Source organism: Trichosurus vulpecula, chromosome 2 (assembly GCF_011100635.1).
Source record: "Trichosurus vulpecula isolate mTriVul1 chromosome 2, mTriVul1.pri, whole genome shotgun sequence".
NCBI lineage: Eukaryota > Metazoa > Chordata > Mammalia > Diprotodontia > Phalangeridae > Trichosurus > Trichosurus vulpecula.
Genome location: NC_050574.1, coordinates 374188663 through 374210463, shown reverse-complemented (window position 1 = coordinate 374210463; position 21801 = coordinate 374188663). Strand labels below are relative to the sequence as shown.

Below are 21801 nucleotides of genomic sequence, written 5' to 3'. Positions count from 1 at the left end.
CACAGCTTACTGATTCAGGGCACTAGGGCCTGTTCCGCCTGGCTCCTGGTCTGGTTGGTCCAGGTACAGCCCACGCTGGGCTCTGCTCTGCTCCTCTCCCAGCTCCGAGCGATAGACTTTTCCCAGTGACCATCCAGGCTGTCCTGGGCTGGAGCCCTGCTTCCCTTTGCTATTCTGTGGGTTCTGCAGTTCTAGAATTTGTTCAGAGCCATTTTTATGGGTGTTTGGAGGGTCCTGGGGGAGAGCCCTAGGCAAGTCCCTGCTTTCCAGCTGCCATCTTGGCTCCACCCATCTTTGTAAATTTTTAATAATAATAGCTAACATTTATATAGCTCTTACTATGTGTCAGGCACTATGCTAAGAGCTTTATAATGATTTCTTTTGATACCTAAAACAATCCTGGGAGATATTATTATCCCCATATTACACATGAGGAAACAGAGGCGAAGTGATGTGTTGAGGATTGCCCAATTACTAAATGTCTCAGACCATATTTGAACTTTGGTCTTTCTGACTCCAGGACCATTGCTACACCACCTACCTGCCTACTTAGCATATACTCTAAGATCATCTACCAACTTGGTTATCATACACTCTAAGAACATCTATCATTTATCTGCCTCTTTTCTGATGACATTTTGTTCATCTTTCTGAGCTATCTCAGTATGATGGGTCCTATGATACTAATATGGAAAGGTTTTTGTTTGGATTCTAAATCTATTCCATTGTTGCATAAGTGCCTGTTAAAGCTGGTCTTGTACATCTGCTATTTGCTCTAAATATGTTTTCCCCAATAAGCTTTGATTTATTGATTGTGACAAAAATAGTCATAGCCTTGTACTTGATAAGTCACTAAATCAATGAACAATTATTAGACACTTACTTAGACAGGCACTGTGCTAATAAGAAATGGGAATACAGCAGAAATAAAGACAGTCCCCACTCTCAAGGAACTTATATTCTAATGAGATAACACAAGAGGAAGCTGAAAAGATGCGTGTGTAAGGGAAAAATGAAAATACCAAATCTGAGGCATGACAGAAATAGTCCAGAGTCCAGCATAGAGATGAATGAAATGTAGCTGGCCTGGGGGCCCTCCTTAAATGGAGGTGTTGTGGGGATCCATCTAAGCAGAGGGAGAGGTCTTGGGGTTGGAGGGCAATTTAAAAGTGTGAGTGCTAGATATTTCTAAAGTGTGAATTCTAGAACTGGAGTGATAGCTTTACAAACAATTTACCTTGTATGGAGGAAAACAAGATATCATATTAGCTTTGCTCACTCATTCAATTTGACATCCAGATTCAATATCAAAATCTTCAGTCATTATTTTTCCTTGGTGAACATTAAAATTTTTATTATTGAATCCAAAATGTTATCTTGATATCATTGGAGAAATCTTCCATGATACTGAGAAACTGTTTAATATGTTTTTGTGGAGCCACCATAGCTTGATATCAATCATATTCAGCAATGGATTAATGCAGTTAAAGTGGGAATATGATTAATAGACCCCTGAGCAATTAAGCTCTCACCTTCACTGGATAAAATTATAGGAATGTAAAGGGCAGTTAACAGATAATGAATAATGTTTTAAAGTGTTTTTCCTTTTCAGACTTTGAGCAATTACATGTCCTGCTTTTAATGGCTATGAAAACTTGAGTGGCTTATACCCTGAATGATTTCATCATGGATTCGAAAAAGTGCAAAACTGATAGTGGCCCATTCACATCTTCAAAGGAATTCAGCCCTTTCAGTCTTTGATGGACCAGAGTATAGAAATTGTAAAGAAATGTTTACTAACAGATAGCAATCATATAGTGCTTTAAGATTTGCAAAGTACTTTACACATGTCACCTCACTTGATCCTCATAACGACCCTGCAAGATAGGCATTAATATTATCCCCATTTTACAGATGAGAAAATTGGGAGGTTAAGTGATTTGCCTAGGGTCATGTGGCTAGTAAATGTCTGAGGCAGGACTTGAACTCAGGTCTTCCAGACTTCAAGTCCAGCACTCTGTTCATTATGCCACCTAGATGTCTTTATTCCTTTAAGAGGCCCGAAGAAGTCTCTTACTTAACTTGATTGACTTGCAGGGCCAGATATTCTCTATGATAAAGAAAAGACATCATTTATATAAACCATTGGTTGGCTAAAGGATCAGCTTGGCTCCTGGTAGCCTAAAAAAGCACGAGCAAGTTTTGAGAAGGATGTTTGTCATGGAGGAAGAACCTAGTTCTTGGGAGGCAATTGTTCTTTGGTTTTTCCCTTGTACCTCTTCCAGAAGAATGTAGTAGAGGGAAGGAAGAATTTCCCTCTCCTCTTCTTTCCCTCTAGATCAGAATAGAAGAGAAACTCACTAGTAGGAGATATTACCCTTAGTGGAGACCAGACCCATAGCACCTAGCTGCAGAGTCAAGGTGAGTGGCAAAAAGGAGCAGGCCCATGGAACTCAGCTGATAAACCTGCCCAGAAGAGGCGCTGTGTCCAGGGGGGACAGCATGGAGGGACTATGAGAAAAAACATCAGTGTCCTGTAGTGCTGGATGTATGAGTTTTCTTGGCTATGTGTATTTCCCATGTGTGCTTCTCCACTTGTGTACTCTGTGTGTATGTGTGCATGTGCATGTGCATGTGTGTGCGTGCATGCGTGCATGTGTGTGTGTGTGTGTGTGTGTATGTGTGTGTGTGTACTGTGCATGTACTCACTGACTTTGTGTGTGTAACCTAGACTGGCTTTTTGAGCATGGCCAGTTTGGTCAACATAGAACCCACTGCATTTCCTACCATATGTGTGGGGAGAGCCTCCTACATTGGCCCCCTGTCTTTAAAAGTAGCAAAATAGAGCCCTTTGCTCTCTTCCTGCCATCTTTTCAAGTATGCTCTTTGGGCTGTAACTCCTTTCTTCTTTGCCCAGTGCAAATGCCATGAACTGAAATGGAGAGAGAGGAGATTACTGCCTTTCCCCTGTTACCTCTCGTTTACCCTGTCTCTGAGAAATAGACCTGGTGGTGTTTATTTCTCTTCTATGTTGTTTGGCCTCCTCAGTTACTGTCCTGGTGCCAGAAGTGATCCCTACAGACCTGGGAGTTTGTGCCAAGATGACCCTGGAACCAGGAATGCAGGTGGGATGGTACAGTCAGCCAGGCAGCATAGAAACCTGAAGAAGCCAGGGTGTTGGGGACTGTGTTCTATGGGAACCAAGCTAATCTTTGAACCTAATCCTCTTCCCTTACCCAGAGACTGAGATGGTAAAAAAGGGGACGTCTCTCACATGGTAGGGGAATAAGTTTATATATTTGTGATTACACCTTTTGAAGTAAATGTTCCCTGTGTTAAAGTTCTACTGTGTTAACATGTGTATTTGTGGAGTTTACCTTAGGTTTATGGGGAGAAAGTCTTATCATTACTATTCTTGCACTGCCATTTCAGTCAGTGTCTTTGCTTTGAGGTCTTTTTGTTCTCTGCTTGACTACTGAAGGTGAAGGCACTTGTGGGGACTTGTCAGCTGTAGTTTTAGGAGAGTGGACCCATAGAATGCCTTGAACATGAGGTAATCAATCATCTTTGGGGGTGGGGTGGGGCAGTCAGTGAAAGTCAGGATGGCAGAGGGACCTGAGGGCAGTATACTGTGGGGATTCACCCAGGATATACTTGATATATCCTATGTTGGGACTCAAAAGAAAAATTATCATTTTTGTTTTGTTTCTTTTTCAGACTATGATTGAAATTTTCTGTTGAGATTTAGTGGAAAATAGTGCACGGAAAGACCTAGTACAATTTTAATTTCTCTCCTCTTTCTACTAACATCACCATTGCCGCTCATGTCTCGCTGACCAAAGAAGTGTGGTATAGTTATCAGAGAGCAAGATGTGAAGCCAGAAGATCTGGGTTCACTTACTGCTTCTAAAAGTAGGTGTATGAACATGGGCAAGTCATTTAACCTCTCTGACTCTGATTTTCCCTATCTGTAAAATGGGAACAGTAATACTGGAGGTAGTCAGGAAGACCTAGCTTCAAGTTCCATCTGTGACACACACTGGCTATGTGATTTCTGGCAAGTAATTTAACCTTTCAGTGTCCCAGGCTACTTTCTATAACTATAAGTTGTGTGACAAGTGCTAATACACATCAATAGAAGGAATTTTCTCCTAGGAAGTTTCATTCACCAATGAGATCACAGATCTGAAGCAAACCTGTATCACTGTCTCTCCACCTCATCCCAGATGTGATCAAATGCACACATCACGCATTTTGTTACTATTGCAATTTACTTGCTATAAAATGGCACTTGGGTTCATGACCTCTGTCACCCAGATACTTCTTAATTTCATCCCTTCTCTTCATTCACACTGAGTGAAGAGAGGCTAAACATAGAGATAAATATGTAGCCTGTGCCTACACATCCCCTTTTCCATCTCTGGGGGGATCTAAAGTCTCAGAAATCTTCGGAATTCGAAGCTAACCATGGGAAATGAGACTTCTATGATTCTCTCTAGATCAGAGGGAAGACATTGGAAGGTCTCCTGACCCACATGTGCTCTGGGGCAGTATGCCAGGCATCAGGACAAAAAGAGTGCTCTCTTTATGTTTCCTGCATTCCTTCCTTTAATCTCACCATTGGGATTGTGATGACTGAAGAGAGACTGAAGATTATGTAGACGCTATGACCAACACCATTCAGAAGTAATGGTGGCATTAGAATGGGCCAGTTTGAATGGCAGTTGTGGCAGGGTCTACACAGTTGGGATAGCTTCTGTTGTATAAAGGAATGAAATCATCAGTTGCTAAAATCAAGTATCAGGAATGTTTACAAATTCTAGAGCATAATGGTACTGGGAAAGGTACCGAGGAGGAGTTTGCGATACCATTCAAATTTAGCTATCCCATCCAGTAGAAAGGAGAAAAGCCCCCTCAATTTTGTGATGTAGGTGGGCAGCTAACTCCATATATTGGTAGCATGATGGTAGACAAGGTCAAACTGACAAGTAAACAAAGGTCTGTGAGGACACAGTAAATACTGAATATCATACAACTAATGAATATTGCAGGAGACAGGAAATAGTTGATTTGTGGGCAGTTACTAAAAAGAATGAGAATATTTGAGAATGGACTGGATGTCCAAGTTCAGAAAAATTCAGCTTCTACTAATGCCAGAACATCTTCTCACACATGAACCACAGGTCAGAAAGACCTACAGAAAACCTAAGAAATGGAACCATGGACAAATCTGTTCCACCTGGATGAAGATCCTTTGATCACAGGAGTCTGAGGTAATATGACCACCACTAGCAGAGGACAGATGAAAGGGCTGAATTTTTAATTGTTTTTTTTTTTCTGTAGCTGTGCTCCAGAAGGATACTCAAATGCAGTGATGTACTTGAGAGGAGAATATTGAATTGAGTTGGTGGAAGCTGTTGTCTTAAAGGATGACTTCTGGGGCCAAGAATCAAGGTAACCCTGGACCCTGCAAACATTAAGTTTGACCTTACCCATTATATATGACTCCAGATAGGAGGTGCAGTAGGTAAAACACTGTGTTTGGAATTCGCTAAGTCTCTTAACCTTTGTCTCCTTCAGGTTCCTTAACTAGGAAATGAGGATAATAACAGCATCTACTCTCACAAGGTTGCTGTGAGGATCAAATGAAATAATAATTATAAAGTACTTAGTGCAGAGCCTGGAACACATGAGTCTTGATAAATGCTTGTTCCTTTTTCTTCCCATCCCTTCAGGATCTATAGGACCCCATGCAGAGGGAATGACTGAAAATATGTAGCTCACTGCCATGCTGAATAGTGGATCATAAGTGACTGCTGTACTTCAATTATTTTATTTTAAAATTACTTAATCAAAGAAAACTCAAGTTACTTTATTTTTTTAAAAATATTTTTTATTTTTTTGATCAGTTAAATTTTGATTACCCATTTTCCCCCCAAGAACAAAAGAAAAATAAAACCTCTGTTACTAATATGTTTAGTCAAGCAAAACAAATGTCTACATTGGCCACGTCAAAAAGATACATACACATATATTTACATATATAATGTATGTATGTCTTTATATATACACACATATGTATATAGTTATCTCATTTTGCACTGTGAGTTTTCATCTTTCTATAAGGAGGTGGGTAGCATGTTTCATTATTAGTCCTCTGAAATTCTGGTTGGTCATTACACTAATCAGAATTCCTAAGTCTTCCAAAGTTGTTTGTCTTTACAATATTGCTGAAATTGTACAAACTGTTCTCATGGTTCTGTTCACTTCATTCTACATCAGTTCATATGGAACTTACCAGGTTTCTCTAAAATCATCCCTGTCATCATTTATCGTAGCATGGTAGTATTGAATCATATTTTTATACCATAACTTGTTCAGCTATTCCCCAATTAATTCTTCAGATGCTAGTTATTTGACACGTCAAATAGAACTTTATTTTTTTATACATCTTAGAGTTTGTTTTGTTTAGGATTAAGCCTTCCCTTAATCTACCTGCCCTCTTATTTTCCTGAGTTAAATGTGTTTCTGTACCCAACTCTGTGTGTGTATGCATGCATGTATGTCTCTGAGTATTTATTCTTCCTTCAGCCAAATGTCAGATGGTCCCCCCACCCTTTGCTCCCTCTCTGGATAAATTTCTACTTGAGTATCCCGATTAAGGTTATATGAGGTAATTTTCCCTGACTTTTGTTTCCCTTCTCCAAGTAGCAGGTTCCTCTCTTTCTACTTTCCATTCTTCTTTTAAGATCATCAAGACATAACAGAACCACTCCCAGGTCTTGTCTAACTCGTCTCCTTCTTTCACCCCTGATGATAAGAACATTTAGAGGGGCCACACATATCATCTCTCCATATTAAAATGTAAGCAGTTTGTCTTTGTTTACTCCCTTATTGTTGTTTGTTCATGTTTATATTTTTGTGTTTCTCTTCACTCCTAGTTTTAATCAAAGTTTCCACATAGTTTTGGTATTTCCATCAAGAATGTCTTCTATTTCATTAAAGGTCCATTCTTCTCCCTCTCCCTCTACCCCCACTACAATTATACTTGTATTTTTCTGGATGAATTATTCCTGACTACAAGTCTAAACCTTTGCCTTTACATTCCTTTACAATGGTGGCTGCTAAATTTTGTGTGATCCTACTGTGATTCTTTTGTACTTGAATTTTTCCTTCTGGTGCTTGAAGTATTTTTTTTTCTTTGACTTGGGAGCTCTGGATGGTGAGAGTTTTCATTTGGGGGTTTCTTTCAGGAGATTATCAGTGAATTCTTTCCATTTCCATGTTGTCCTTGAGTTCTTAGAGATCTGGACAGTTTTCTTTTATTACTTCTCAAAATAAGATGTCCACACTCTTTTATTTTATTGGGTCATGTTTCAGGTAATCCACTGATTCTTAAATTTTTTCTCCTTGATCTGTTTTCTAGGTCAGTTGTTTTTGCCATGAGATTCCTTACATTTTCTTTTTTTTTCTTCAGTATTTTGACTTTGTTTTAATACTCCTTGTTGTCTAATGGAGTCATTTGCTTCTATATGATACATTTTAATTTTCTAGGAGTTTTTGGCTTGGGCAATGTTTTGTATCTCTTGTGCCAAGTTGTTAATTCCCTTTCCAATTCTTTCTTCTGTAGCTCTCATTTCTTTTCCAATTTTTCTTGTAGTGATCTCATTTTCTTGTAGTAATCTCATTTCATTCATAAAAATTTTCTAACTCTTTTAAAAGTTATGCTTTATCTGTTTCAAGAACTCTGGCTGAATGACTGCTCAAGCTATGTTTTCTTTGAGGCATTGTTTATAGGTGTTTTGGAGTCATTCTCTTCTTCTGGGTTTGTGTCGTAAGCATCCCTGTTGCTACAACAGATTATCGTGATGGGATTCTTTTTTTGTTTGCTCATTCTTCCAGTCTATTTTCTGACTCTGGACTTTATGTTAGGGCCAAACTCTGAGAGCTTCCGGAAGGAAAGTCTGGTCTGATCCTATTGCTGCTTTCTTGGAGTACAAAGTATTAAGCTATTCTAGACACTTAAGATAGGACAGACTGGGTACCTGCAAGGTTTTGGTATCTGATCCAGGGCAAAGTGTGATTGGTATTTCCCTCGTCTAAGCTCTGCAGGTTCCTGACTTGGGTTTGGGACTAAACAACAGTAGGCTGTTGCTGCATGGGATCATAAAGGGTCAGACACAACTGAACAACTAAATAACAGTCTCAACTAGGCCCTCTCCAATTGATTTCTCTATCACACCACAGTTGTCCCAAAGCTTTTGTTTTCTCTTCAAGTATTCCACTACATCCCTTCCCCATCCTCTGAGCTAAAGACCTCTCCTAATGTTTTACCAAGAAAACTGAGGCTGTTTGCAACGAACTCCCCATTTCCCCCCTTTCCTCACCTAACATTCTCCTTGATGTTATCCTCTACTATTTCCTGCTTTATATCATGCAAAGGTTCCCCTTCTCACCAAGTCCAACCCTTTAATACGCAGCCTCGATCCTAAGAATGAAAAAGCATTTATTAACCACATACTCTGTGGCTGATCACTGTGTTAGGTCCCGAGGATACAAACATAAAATGCCAGACAGTCCCTTACTGTGTAAGAGACAGCAAAATAACACAGCTCAGCTGCGGGGCATATGGAAAAGTTCTGAAAGTACTAAGGTGATATTAATAGGTCTGATCCTAGTGCCTTGGTGGGGGGGTCTGCTGGATGTATCTCCAGGACTGATGGTACCTGACCACAAGGCCTTGGGACACAGTGGCAGGGTAAATGATGAGGCCTGATAGTTTTCCATCTCATCAACAGGATATTGTAGTTGGTAAGGCATAATTCATCAAAGCAGAGGGAGAAGCCATGTTGCTCTATCTACTCAACCACCCTAGGTGGTTGTCTGGGTGGCCTGGGAGGGAGGACAAAGAGAAAGCAAGGGGGAAGAACCCCTCTCCAGTCTTCTCCAGCAGAAGGCTGCCGCTACGATCCTTCCTCTAATCTTCAATCTCTCTATCTTAGGTCTTTCCCTGCTGCCTACAAACTAGCCCACGTATTCTCATCCTAAAAACAACAAAAACAAAAACCCTCACTAGCTCCTACCATGTCTACTGGCTGCTATCCTAGATCTTTTTTTTTTTTTTTTTTTAGAAAAAAATCCTTGAAAAAGCCATCTATAATCAGCACTTTTACTTACTTTACTCTCACTCTCTGCTACACACCTTACATTCTAACTTCTGTCTTTATCACTTTGCTGAAACTGCTTCCTGTACTAATCTTAATTGTCAAGTCTAAATGCAATATTTGACACTGCTGATCACCCTGTTGGTATCTGTTAGGGAGAGTGAGAATACACATATAGAAACCTGGAAGTGACAGCAATATTGTGACTCCTTGGTCCCATTAATGTTAGATTAGTTTATCTTTTAAAAAGTATTAGGACAATCCTCAAGACTTAATTATATCAGGGAACTAAAGGCTGGGAGTATTGGTAATCCTTCCTGATTGCCTGAGTACAAAACAGGCCTGAGGAACTGTGGTAGTTCTTTGATGCTTGTTTAGTGGAATGGTGACTCAGATTGATTGTTCATTTACTATTGGCTAGCTACTTACTCCAAGGGCAAATTGATTCTAAAGCCTAGATCAAAGAACAAGTTTGTTCTGTAAAGTTTGGATTCAGTCAAAGAGCTGCGCTTGAGGGCCTAGAGGGCCACATGTGGTCCCAAGGCCACAGGTTCCTCACCCCAGGCCTAGACTTTCCTTTTCTGCTTATCCCTTATACATCACAGAGGGCAGCAGAGAGAAACAGGCCCCAGTAAGAGAGTTCAACTTTTTCATAATATAGATAATACTAAACGGCAATTCAGAGACTTGTCAATTAAGGGAACAGTGGAGGGAGCAGCTAGGTGGCAGCTGGGTGGCACAGTGGATAGAGCACCAGCATTCTGCTGTTCTGCTATCTTGATTCTGCTTTCTCTCTGCTAAATCTCCTTTGACTGTTCCTGCTTCTTCCTGACCAGTCTATCCAGGTTCTTCTCTCCTTTCAGTGGCTCAATTTAGTGCCTCTAATACCAGTGATTCACCTTTCCCTTAGAAGTTAAACACTTACAAATTCCACTTTTCTGTTAGTAATAAAACCAATAGTCTTATTTAATCATATATCTCCAAAAAACTATTAAATTTATTATTTTTTGAATTTTATCATCTTAAAGCCTAAAAAAGTTGCCTGCAAATGAGCTGAAGTACTACAACAGCCTGCACCCTCGGTTCTCAAATCAGTCCTAAAAATATTCTGTGTCCTTGAAAACTGTTTCTTCATGCTTGCATGTAAAATTTCATTTTAGTATATAAAATTTTTTCCTTTATCTCTTTCAGCCACCAAATTATTTCACATAAAAGGGGCATCACCTTGCATCTTTTATAATGTGATCTATACCCTTTTAAATTATGCAAATATCCATTTTCTGCACCTTCTGGTAACTATACTGCTCCCATCTGAATTGAAAGCTGTATTCTTTTACATACTGATTTTAGCAGTTTCTATTAAACAAAACTGCTTCTTCTGATCTTTCCAGCAGCCTGACTGTTCACATCTTAAAGGGATACATTCTTAAAAGAGACTGAGAAGAATTGTCAGACAGGTAGAATGGGAACTAAAAGAGTGGAGAGTCATAAAAACCAAGATTGGAGAGAAAATTCATGAGAAGAAAGTGTTCCACAGTGTCAAGTGCTGCAAAGTGGAAAAAAAGGATGAGGATTGAGATGAGGTTGTTAGAGTCAAGAGTCTGGAGATCACTGAGCTTAGAGGTGCCATAGATAATGAATAAATATCAATATTTAATATATAAGAACAAATAGTATGCCATCTAAATACTTATAGGATAAATTAATCAAATTGGAGAGATACATAGTAATTCTACAATATCAGTGGACTTCAAGCCCTTCCAGACCTAGACAAATTTAATCAAAGATTAAGAAGATAGTAGTTAAGCATACCTGAATATAACTTTAGAAAAATTGTAGATGACATCTTTGATGATTACTAAATGGGAATAGAAAGGAATTTATATGCCTCTTCATTTTATGAGGAACTTAAAAAACCTAAATATTGTGGTAAAAAGACTTCATCAAAATGTAGAAAAGCAGAAATAATAAAATATTGCTTATGTATCATAATGAAAATCATATTAAATACCCTGAAAAGAAAATTTATCTTTTTTTTTGAGGGGGGAAGGCAGGGCAATTGGAGTTAAGTGACTTGCCCAAGGTCACACAGCTAGTGTGTCAAGTGTCTGAGGCTGGATTTGAACTCAGGTCCTCCTGACTCCAGGGCTGGTGCTCTACTCACTGAGCCACCTAGCTGCCCCATGAAAAGAGAATTTAAATATAATTGGATACTAATTAACATAATTCTAAAGACATGGTAGGTCAAAGAAGAAATTATAGAAACAAAAGAGAAATTAATCAAAGAAAAACTATAACATACAAAGCCTTAGGAGATATAGCTAAAACAATTCTTGGTAAAACATTTATGTTTCTAAATGCTTTCATGAACAAATGAAAGGAAGAAGTCAGTGTGTTAGGTATACAAGTTAAAAAATGACACAAAACAAAACTGAATAAGCACAAATTCTTTAAGCAACAAAGTAGAAATTCTGAATGCTAAAGAAATTAATGACACAAAAAGCAAAAAAAAAGAGCCAGTGAATTTGTGAATATTAAGAAAAGCTAGCATTAATATAATACTTGAAGGTTTGCAAAATGCTTTACAAATATCTCATTTTATTCTCACAACAACCCTGGGAGGAAAGTGCTAAAATAAAACTGGTAACTGTTTAAAAAGAATAAATGAATTAAATGAAATTAACCAATCTAATTTTTTTGAAAAACCAAACTGTTCACATCAAAAATGAAAAAGAATTCATAATCATTGAAGAGGAAGTAAAGTATCAGAAATATTTTGCCTAACTACATGATAACAAAATTGATAACTCAGAAGAAATATAGGAATACTTACAGAAATTTTAAATAACTAAATTAACAAAAGAAGAAATAGACTATTTAAATAACAAAGTATCAGCAAAAGAAATCAAATAAGCTATAAACTCCTAAAGAATGAAACTCCAGGACCAGAAGGACTTACAAATGAATTCTATCATTTGAAGAACAAATTAATTACAATATTGTAAAAAGTGCATTACTGCATGCAATAACAGAAAAAGAAGACATCCTTCCAATCTCCTTCTCTGATACAAATTTGGTCTTGATAACTAAACTAGGGAGAGACAAAGCAGAGAATGAAAACTATCTATCAATATCCCAAACAAAAAAATTTATAAAATAGACTAGAACATACTGGAAAGACTATATTCTCTGACCAGGTTAGATTTTTATAGCAGGCATTCATGGCTAGTTCAACATAATGAATATTATGAATATAATTAAATATGTTAAAATATAAATAATGAATACCATGATTATATTAGTTGATATGGAAAAAAAAAACTTTTGACAAATTCCAGCACTTGTTTTGTTAAGTAACCTAGAAAACTGAGTTATAAAAGGACCTTTCCTTAATATAGGAAATTATATTTATCTGAGACTAAACAGTATATGTAATGGATAATGGTCATAGGCCTTTCAAATAAGATCAAACATAAAGCAAAGATACCCATTAACACACCTAACTATTTAACATGCTAAAAATACTAGCTATAGAAATATAGCCAGAAAGAGAAACTGAAGAAATAAGGATAGGCAAAGAAAAAATAAAATTATTACTTTTTATAGATGATGCAATGATTCATTTATCAAACTAAAAGAGTCAACCAAAAATTAAATGAAACAATTAAAAACTTCAGCAAAGTGTCAACATATAAAATAAACCTAAAAACGTCATCAGTCTTCCTGTGTGATACCAACAAAAGTCAACAGGAAGATCTAGAAAGAGAAAATCCATTAAAAATAACTACAGAAAATAAAAAAAAATTTGGGAGTGTATCTATGAACATGCACATAGGAAGTATATGGAACTAATTATAAAATAAATGTTGTAGACCTAAATAATTGGAGAAATATTCATTGTTCATGGTTAATCCAAGGCAATAAAATAAATGATGACAATACTACCTAAATTCAGTGCCATACCAATTAAATGACCAAAGGCTTATTTTAAAGATCTACAAAGAATAAAAATGAAAATCATATGAAATAACAAAAGGTCATAAATTTCAAGTATAACAATTAAAAAGGCAAGAAGGGACTCTATCAATATTAGATCCCAAACTATATAATAAAACAGTAATGAGTGAAATGATTAAAATGGTTAAAAAATAGAGAAGTTGATCAGTGGAACAGAGTAGGTACACAACATACAAAGGCCAATGAACATGCTATCCTAGTATTTGAAAAACTCAGAGACCCCAGTTACTGGGGTAAGGACTAACTGTTTGAGAAAAACTGCTAGGAAAACTGGAAAACAGGTTGAGAAAAATTAAGTATAGATCAACATCTCACATATACTATGATAAACTCCAAATGGACACATGACTTAGACATAACAGGTGATATCAGTCCAGAGGCCTGAAGATGAAACATACCATCCACCTCCTATCAGAGAGATGATAAGTCTTAAAATGCAGATTGAGATGTCTATTTTTTGTACTTGGATAATGTGGGAATTTGTTTCTCTGAACTATGCCTGTTTGTTGAGGGTTCTATTTTTTAAATTGTTCATGGAGGGGGAAGGGCAAATAGGCAAAAGTAATAATGTTTGTGAAAAATAGTTTCTTAATTAAAAAAAAGATCATTCACAACTTTGGAGATCGCAGTTTCAGTTGAATGATGAGATTGGAAGCCAGAGTATAGAAAGTTTAGAAGAATGATAAAGAGGAAGCAGAGAAGCCAATTATAGATTACTTTTATAAGAAGTTTATCTGAGAAGGGGAAAAGAGATATAGCTGGCAGGCATGTTAGGACCATTATGAAGTTGAAGATTGTTCAGCTTCAAATTCTCCTTAATTCCTCTCAAATTTTTTCCTCTCAGATCCAATCTCAGAACTTCTTTCTTGGTTTTGGAAGAGGTTTACTTGGCAAAATGGGAAACTATCTGTAAGCCTTGCAGACTCAATTCTGATCTGGTAAATAAAGCACGATAGTGAATCATGATAAAGAAATGATACTGAATAAATAAAAAAAGACCAATTTTGTGATCTGACAGGCTCAGTGTGGATTAACTGGAGTTGGTAAAAGAGAGAGGGAGAAAAAATGAATTACAGATAATTTATACTAAAACAGTACAGAATTGAAAATCAATTAAAAGGCACTGAAAATTTTATAAAGATATTCTTAAAAGTTGATACCTTTAAATGTACTCAGATTTTGATTCTCAAAAATTAAAAGTGATTTTTAACCCAAATAGAGACAATATAAGGTCTCCATCTTTCCCAACTGTCAGAATTTCCAGGATGAGCTAAAAAGAAAAACCCAGCACTGCAGGAAATTTTATAATTCATTGAGATAAGAAGAGAATAGAAAACTTGTTGCTGCTCAGTTGTTTTTCAGTCATGTCCAACTCTTTGTGACCCTATTTGGGGTTTTCTTGGCAAAGATACTTGAGTGGTGTAATGACAATTTAGATTTGAAAATCTTTCCCACCCATTAATAGGCCATGTGACCTGCTTATGTCACAGGAAGCTTAAGTCACATTGCCAGTTTTTCTCCAGCTCATCTTACAGAGGAGGAAACTGAGGCAAACAGGGTTAAGTGACTTGCCCAGGATCACACAGATAGTGTCTGAGGCCAGACTTGAACTTAGGAAGATGAGTCTTCCTGACTTCAGGCCTGGCACTCTATCCACTGCAACATCTAGAAAGACTACCAGGATTGTAAAGCTGTAAACTACACTTAGACAACTACTTCTTCATGTAGTTAGGGTTAGTTTTGAGATTTCTCATGCTTTCTAAGCTGGATTTCACAAAAATTTAAAAATTCTTGTGGATGTGGAAAAGTAACTAGAATCATGTAGCAAGATTTAAAACTGAGTGATCTGAAATTTGGATTTATATTGGGTTCATAAATTAATTGGGGAAATTATTATTAGAGCATGGTTGAACTGTGCTCTGAATGTAACTGTTGGTGCTACACCTTTGTAGATAAAAGAGCAAAAGAGATAACTGCTCTCCATTGATTTCTGAATGCACCTAGTATAAATTACCCAAACTGATAGATGAATAGAATGGTTTTTCCATATAACTGATTTAGAGATGCATTTGACTGGTTTAATATCATCTGACTAGCAATAAGTTCTGATTTGTGTCTCACGTTTTAATTTCCTTATATTGTTTTATGTTAGTTATGCTTATAGTTTCTTGCTTTGTGGCTTTAGGAAATCATTGCATGAAACTACTATAGATTTGAAGGAAGATGCCTAGAGTGTGATACATTTGTATTATTAGGAGGTTAGCTTTTCTTCTGATTTGTATGCTGTGATTTTTACAACTCTGAGCTATTACTTATTACCGACTTTTATCTGGAAGGAGAGTGCCCTTCTGGTCAAAAACTGTCTAAAGTATTCAAATGGGTATAATCTGGTTTGGCAAAGTTAACTTGGTACCTGAGGAAGTATCTGTGTCTATGGGAAGTATTGTGTGAATTTGCCAGATCCCCTTAATTTTCTGCTTTGATTAGATCAAAAAACATCATCAGGTCTGTGAAAGAACATATGGGAAAATGGATGTGACTTCAACTCCAAGGCTAGAAATAATTATGACATTCATAGGGAGGAACTAAACCCCTCCCTCAATAGTAACATACTCACAAACAAAAATTTGCTTATAGTATAAAAATTATTTATATAGTGAATTGTCTGATTATAGAATATATGGAGATTCAATAGATAAACTGACTCATTTAGTATATATCAGCCTTACATCTTTTCAGTTAACTTTGGATAAACAAACTAAAGTTTAAAAGCTTTCCCTTTTGCCCTTGAAGGTTGATATGAAGTGCATTAAGCATTCAAGCTAACTGTAACCAGTGCCTTTTGAGTTTTAAGTGCATCCACTTTATAAAAAATCCGACAATTATTTTCTTACTTTCTAATTCTCCTTTAAGTATCTCCCCTGATCCTGAGACATACAGTCCTTCATCTTGTCCTCTGCTTGTCAGAACCGCATTACTATATTTCTCAAGTTCCAAACTTACCCTTCCTTTTCCTGCCCTCCAAACTCCATTAAACATCCATTCAAATGTGGCGGATATCAGCTCAGTAACTATTTGCTTAAAGTTATTTCTAATGAAATGTGAATAAATCATTGTCTTAAACTTTCCAAGAGTCTTCTTTATTTTAAAATAGTAGTCTATAAAGCCAAAATGAAGCTCTAATTGATAGGTGTGAAGTACCTTTATGTATCTACTTCTCAACACTGCTGCTACCTCTTTTTGTATAGAAATGATCAAATGCTCAGCGTATAAAGCTAAACCATTATTGCGATAACTTGGTTAGACATTGTCTAGAAACATTCTTACAGTTTTCAAAAACCTAGAATAATAAATTTCAGCTAGAAAAATTTACATTTGAATTCATGTAACTTTTTGTTTCTGAACCTGCTCAATGTTAAAATCCAAATGTGTGTTGCCTTAATGAATCTCAATAAGATTTAAAAACCGATGCTGAATATAATGAATTGAGTACTTACACTTCTATATTTCACAATATATTCCAAAATGGGTGCCCCTCCGTCATCTTGTTTCATTATGCTAAGTTTAAAGCTCTTTCCATTGCTAGGCTGTCCATGGATTGATGGAGGACTCGGTTCACCTAAACATAAAATATAGCATGTTTGAGATTTGTCTGGTGATAGTTGTCCTAAGGATAATTAATATGAATTTCTCTTGGTAGTGTTTTGAACAATCTCCAGAAGTTTTGATATTCTTTTTTTTTTTTTTTGCAGTGGGGAAGGCAGGTCACACAGCTAGTAAATCTGTCAAGTGTCTGAGGCTGGATTTGAACTCAGGTCCTCCTGACTCCAGGGCTGGTGCTCTACTCACTGTGCCACCTAGCTGCCCCAGTTTTGATATTCTAAATTTTATTATGGCAGGCTGGCAACATGGTACAGTCGCAAGATGTCTGGGCCAGGAAATGGAGGACCAGAGCTAGTCCTAATGCTGCCAAAAACTAGGCCCTGTGACCCTGAGCAAACCTCCTAATATTTTTTAAAATTTTTAAATTTTTTTTTCCTCCTAACATTTCTAAGCTTCAGTTTTTTCATTTGAAAAAGAGGAAGAAGAACATCTGCCCTGCTGATCTCATAGGGTTGTTGAGAATGAAAGGACTTTGAAAATAGTAAAATATTATACAAATATAAAATATTAATATTGGCAAGAATCCTTTTTAAAGGAAGATTCAAAAATGCTAAAAATAAAATTATATGTGTAACAATAACAATAGTAATAATAGTATCACATAATGGAAAAAGAGCTATGTCTAGATTCAGAGGATGTGAGTTCAACTCTTGCCACTTGTGCTTATTGCCTTTGTGACCTTGGGCAAGTCAGGTTCCTCTCAACTCTAGATCTATGATCCTGTGACCATAAGCTCATTCAAAGCACATTTACATAGTGATTGAAGATTTTCGATTCCCATCCTGCTTTATCTATATGATCTCATTTGTTCTTCATAACAACCGTGTGAGGTAGATGCTATGATTATCTTTTTTTTTTAGGTGAGGAAATTCAGACTCAGGGAGGAGGAGCATCATAACGAGGAGTTTATCTGCGATGGGATCTGAAGCCTGAGTCTCTGAGTCCAGAATTCTATCCAGTATGCCAGTGAGATAACCACCACAATTACATTTTTATAAAAGATAATTATCTAGCCATGACTTGTCTATTCATAAGATTTTTGACAAAATAAGCTTGAAGGGAATATTTTGCAGCATCTTATTCTATAACAGTATTTCAACATTTTTCCAATTTAAACATTAGCCTTTGATGCTATTTATCACATGGAAATTGCATTATAAAAATGACATTTATAAAGCTGTTTCAAGCAAAATAGATCATTAAGAATTTCACATTCACAGGACACTGAGGATGCCTGAAAACCTAGGGAGGTGCCTTTTGCATCGCTTAGTTAATGTTCTCAGACACGCTGTACCACCCTCTGGCTTTGTCTGATTCGTCCAATGTTCTAAAAACGCAGAGTATTGTAAAAACTTAAAATATTACACATTGTGGGTAGAAGTTCCTGGCCTGCTCAGAATAATGTGCAAAGAGACAGACATAATGAAGCAATATGATATGGATTGCATGTCCACTAGGATGAAGAAAATAGGAGATGTTAAATCTTATTAACACATTCTGAATTTCTGATCCTGGTGGCTGAATTTTTAAAAGTGTTAGGCCAATTTAGTTTTTAAAAAGAAGAGAGAGAAAAGGGAAGCTGGTTGAACTATGAAAATAGAATCTTAGAATATAAAAAGAGGGCTTGTTAGAATGTTAAAGAACTTGGAGATCATCTCTCGAATCTCACATACTTACTAAATGAACTAATTTAATCCAATTATAGATGAAAAACTGAGGCTTAGGGAGGCTAAGTTACAGTCCTGTAATCACTCAGTAAAAAAATCAGGCCTGGAACCCAGGTTTATTAAATCCTAATTCTGTTCTCCTTCTACTATACAATGAAGCCTTACCAATTAAAGTCTGTGTACTAAGAGAGAGTTGATCATGAGATCAATGGATTTCCCCTTAGTCCACTTGATGAAATTATAGAAAGTAATGAGCAAGTAACAGAGATAACAAGGTTTTGAAGCCTTAAATGAAGTTCAAAGTAGCATCTATACTTTGTTACCTATTTACTAGATGTGATTCTGGTTGGCCATATCCTTTTACAATGAAAACATTCTCTGCGGTGACACTTAAAACATAAAACAGACAGCTCTGAGGAGTACGAGCTTTAGAAATTCAGAAGAGACTCAATTATGGAAGAAAAATCTAGTTCTTGAGAGGGAATCAATTCTCATCTCTTGGGAGGGAGGGAATTTCCTACTTCCTCACCACCCTTGGCTATGACACTATACCTAGAAAGAAGTAGGCTGACGGATACTTTGCAATATGAGGATGCTGCGAAGAGGGAAATGACACTGAGGCCTTACAGTGCCAGAAATGTGAGTCATCTTGGCCAAATGTATTCCCTAAGCATGTGCCTCTACCATGTGTGTGTGCCCACTCTTCCCACTGATTCTATATATATATTTGTGGGAATGTGTCACGTAGGTTTATAGGGGGAATGTTTTGTAGCTATTATCCTTAAGATGCTGAATCAGTGAATGACCTTGCTTTGAGCTAACTGTGTCTGGCTGACGAGTCAAGGTAAATGCACCAGTGGGGCCTCGTGAGCAATAATACTTTGAACCTAGGAGTGGTAACTCCTTTGGGGACACAATTTGGGATTGTGAGTTAGGGGAGTATTCCATTATGGGAGCAATTTAGGACTCTTCATGCATTTACAGATTCACACTAAAGGGACTGTCCAAATGGAATCCCTTCTCTCTCTGTGATATCCTAGTTTTGAAGAGAACAGTTGGGGAAATTTCAGGTGCCCCATGTGTTTCAGGGATCCACAGGGATTTTCATTTGAGACAGTTTGGTTTCTCACCTGAAGACAAGGGGAAGACTTCTAGTCAACTACAAGGTCTCTCTCTCTCTCTCTTTTGAGAGGTCTGCTTGAACCAGCCTCTCCCTTTGAAGTTTGATTTCCCTTTCCCATTTCTTTTTTAAAAATTGTCTTTGGGTGAGCCTTTTTGTACCATCATCTATTAGTGAGTATAATCTTAGGCCTTTATGGAAAACTGTTAATTTTCAGATTGTCCAAGAGTCAGTGTCAGAATCAGTAAACATTCAGTAACTGTCTAATATGTGCCAGGCACTGTACTGAGTGCTGAGTAAGACAAAAAGAGGCGTAAGACAGCCCCTGCTTCAAGAAACTCACAATCTAACAGGGTAAGACAACACATAAGAAGAAGGGGTGGGGGGGCAGTATCTGGCACAGGGCAGGATGAAGTCCTGCAGCCAGGGAGAATAATGATCTGAAGAGGTAACTTTCAGAGTTGTTTCATCCTGCAGAATGATGAGGTTCTGGAGATCATGAAGCAACTAAGGAGGAGACGGTGAGGTGGATTCCCAGAGAGGCCTCCTTATAGAGTGTGGGGTCAAGGAAGAGGTCTCCAATGTCTACCCTTCACTCCCTTCAATCAGAGAGGGAGTGGTCCCAAAGTCTGCACGGGTGCTGATGAGGAGTGAGTTTCATTTTGTAGAATGATGAGTTTCTGCAAATCATTAAGACCAAGAAAGCAGATGGGTAGGAAATGAAGGCCAACAACTGTGTCATATGGACTTTGCTGAGACCCTTTAATGCAAGGCTTTGGGGGGAAGGCACTTGAAAGGATTATATTTGATCCTCCTCAACTCATTAGAGAGTTATCCAGAATTGGAACTATGGACAAATGTTTAAATGGCCAAGCTGTAAGGGGGCATTTCCCTCCAGCCCACTTGAGGAAATTATAGAATGTAAGGGGCAGGTTACAGAGACAACAAGGTGTTAAGGCCTTAAATGAAGTGTAAGGATATGTTTACATTTTGTTAGGTCTTTGGAGATATGAAGAAATTCTTTAGTCAAGCTTGATGGGCAGCTAGCCATTGGCTGGCTAAAGGATCAATCACACCACTTGTGGCACTTTAAAAAGCAAGACTCACTCTCTGGGTGGTCACTTGAAACAGGAGACAGTTCTGAGGAGTGTGACCTCTTGAACCAGAGAAGAAAGCCATCCATGGAAGAAGAACTCAATCCTTGAGAAGGCACAGTTTCTTGACTTGGAGGAGGAGGAGAAGAATCTCCCTTTCTCTACTTCCCCACTGGTCATAATGCCAGCAGTGAGGCTACCTGCCTAATAGGAAATATTCCTACCCCCCACCCCTCCCCCCACATACACATACAGGTAATAAAGGCCCAGTGATCAAAAGCATAAGACCAGAGGAACTTGGTGAATAAGAGAATTAGCCTTGGAATCTTGCTAGCTACAAGGAAGAACTTGTCCATTGGATCCAGCTGAATGATTTGCCCAGATGTGTTGAAAGGAAGCAGCATGAAGACAACGGGAAGAGAAAGGATGTTAGTGCTCTACAGGACGAGAGGTGGGAGTTGCCTTGTTTACCATTCTGATTGTAGGCAGCTTAGCAGACTGGATAGAAAGGGTACTGGACTCAGAGTCAGAAAGACCACAAGTTCAAATCTCACCTCAAACATTTACTAGCTGTTTGATCCTGGGCAAATCACTTAACTTCTTTGTGAATCAGCTCCTCATCTATAAAATCAAAGGATTGGATTTTATGGCTCTAAAGTTCCTATTAGCTTTCAGTCCATGGTCTTATCTATTGGTGACTCTTGAAACACTTTCAGGAAAAGCTCAAGACATGTTTCACTTCATTCCTGAATTCCATCTTTTTTATAGCTAGGCCATCTACCTTTTGGAGAAACTTCCGCCTTGTTGTCCCCATTCTCCTGATTGGCAACAAAATCTCCAGAACTACTATTTCAGCAAAATCCTCACACTTAAATTTTATTCCCAACTCTCTGGCCATCTCCTCTATAGTCTTGGTAGCCATCTTGTCCCTGCCTAGGTTCAAACATCAACCACGCCCACCTCCCAATTCCCCAGTTCTGGAGTTCTGGAACAATGATTCAGTTTTTGCTTTCATTGTCCCTAGATGGGGTGTGCCAAATTATTCTCCTGTGGCTTATCTGGTTCCCCTCTCACCA

At 37.6% G+C, this 21801-nt stretch overlaps 1 protein-coding gene across 1 annotated transcript in view; it reads right to left on the bottom strand.

Annotated features, from left to right (window-relative positions):
* NCAM2 (neural cell adhesion molecule 2) overlaps positions 1-21801 on the bottom strand; it is a 295617-nt gene that overhangs the window by 47720 nt on the left and 226096 nt on the right. The window contains exon 14 of the mRNA XM_036744902.1: positions 16679-16800. Coding sequence (XP_036600797.1) covers positions 16679-16800 — 122 coding nt within the window. The remainder of the gene's footprint in view (positions 1-16678; positions 16801-21801) is intronic.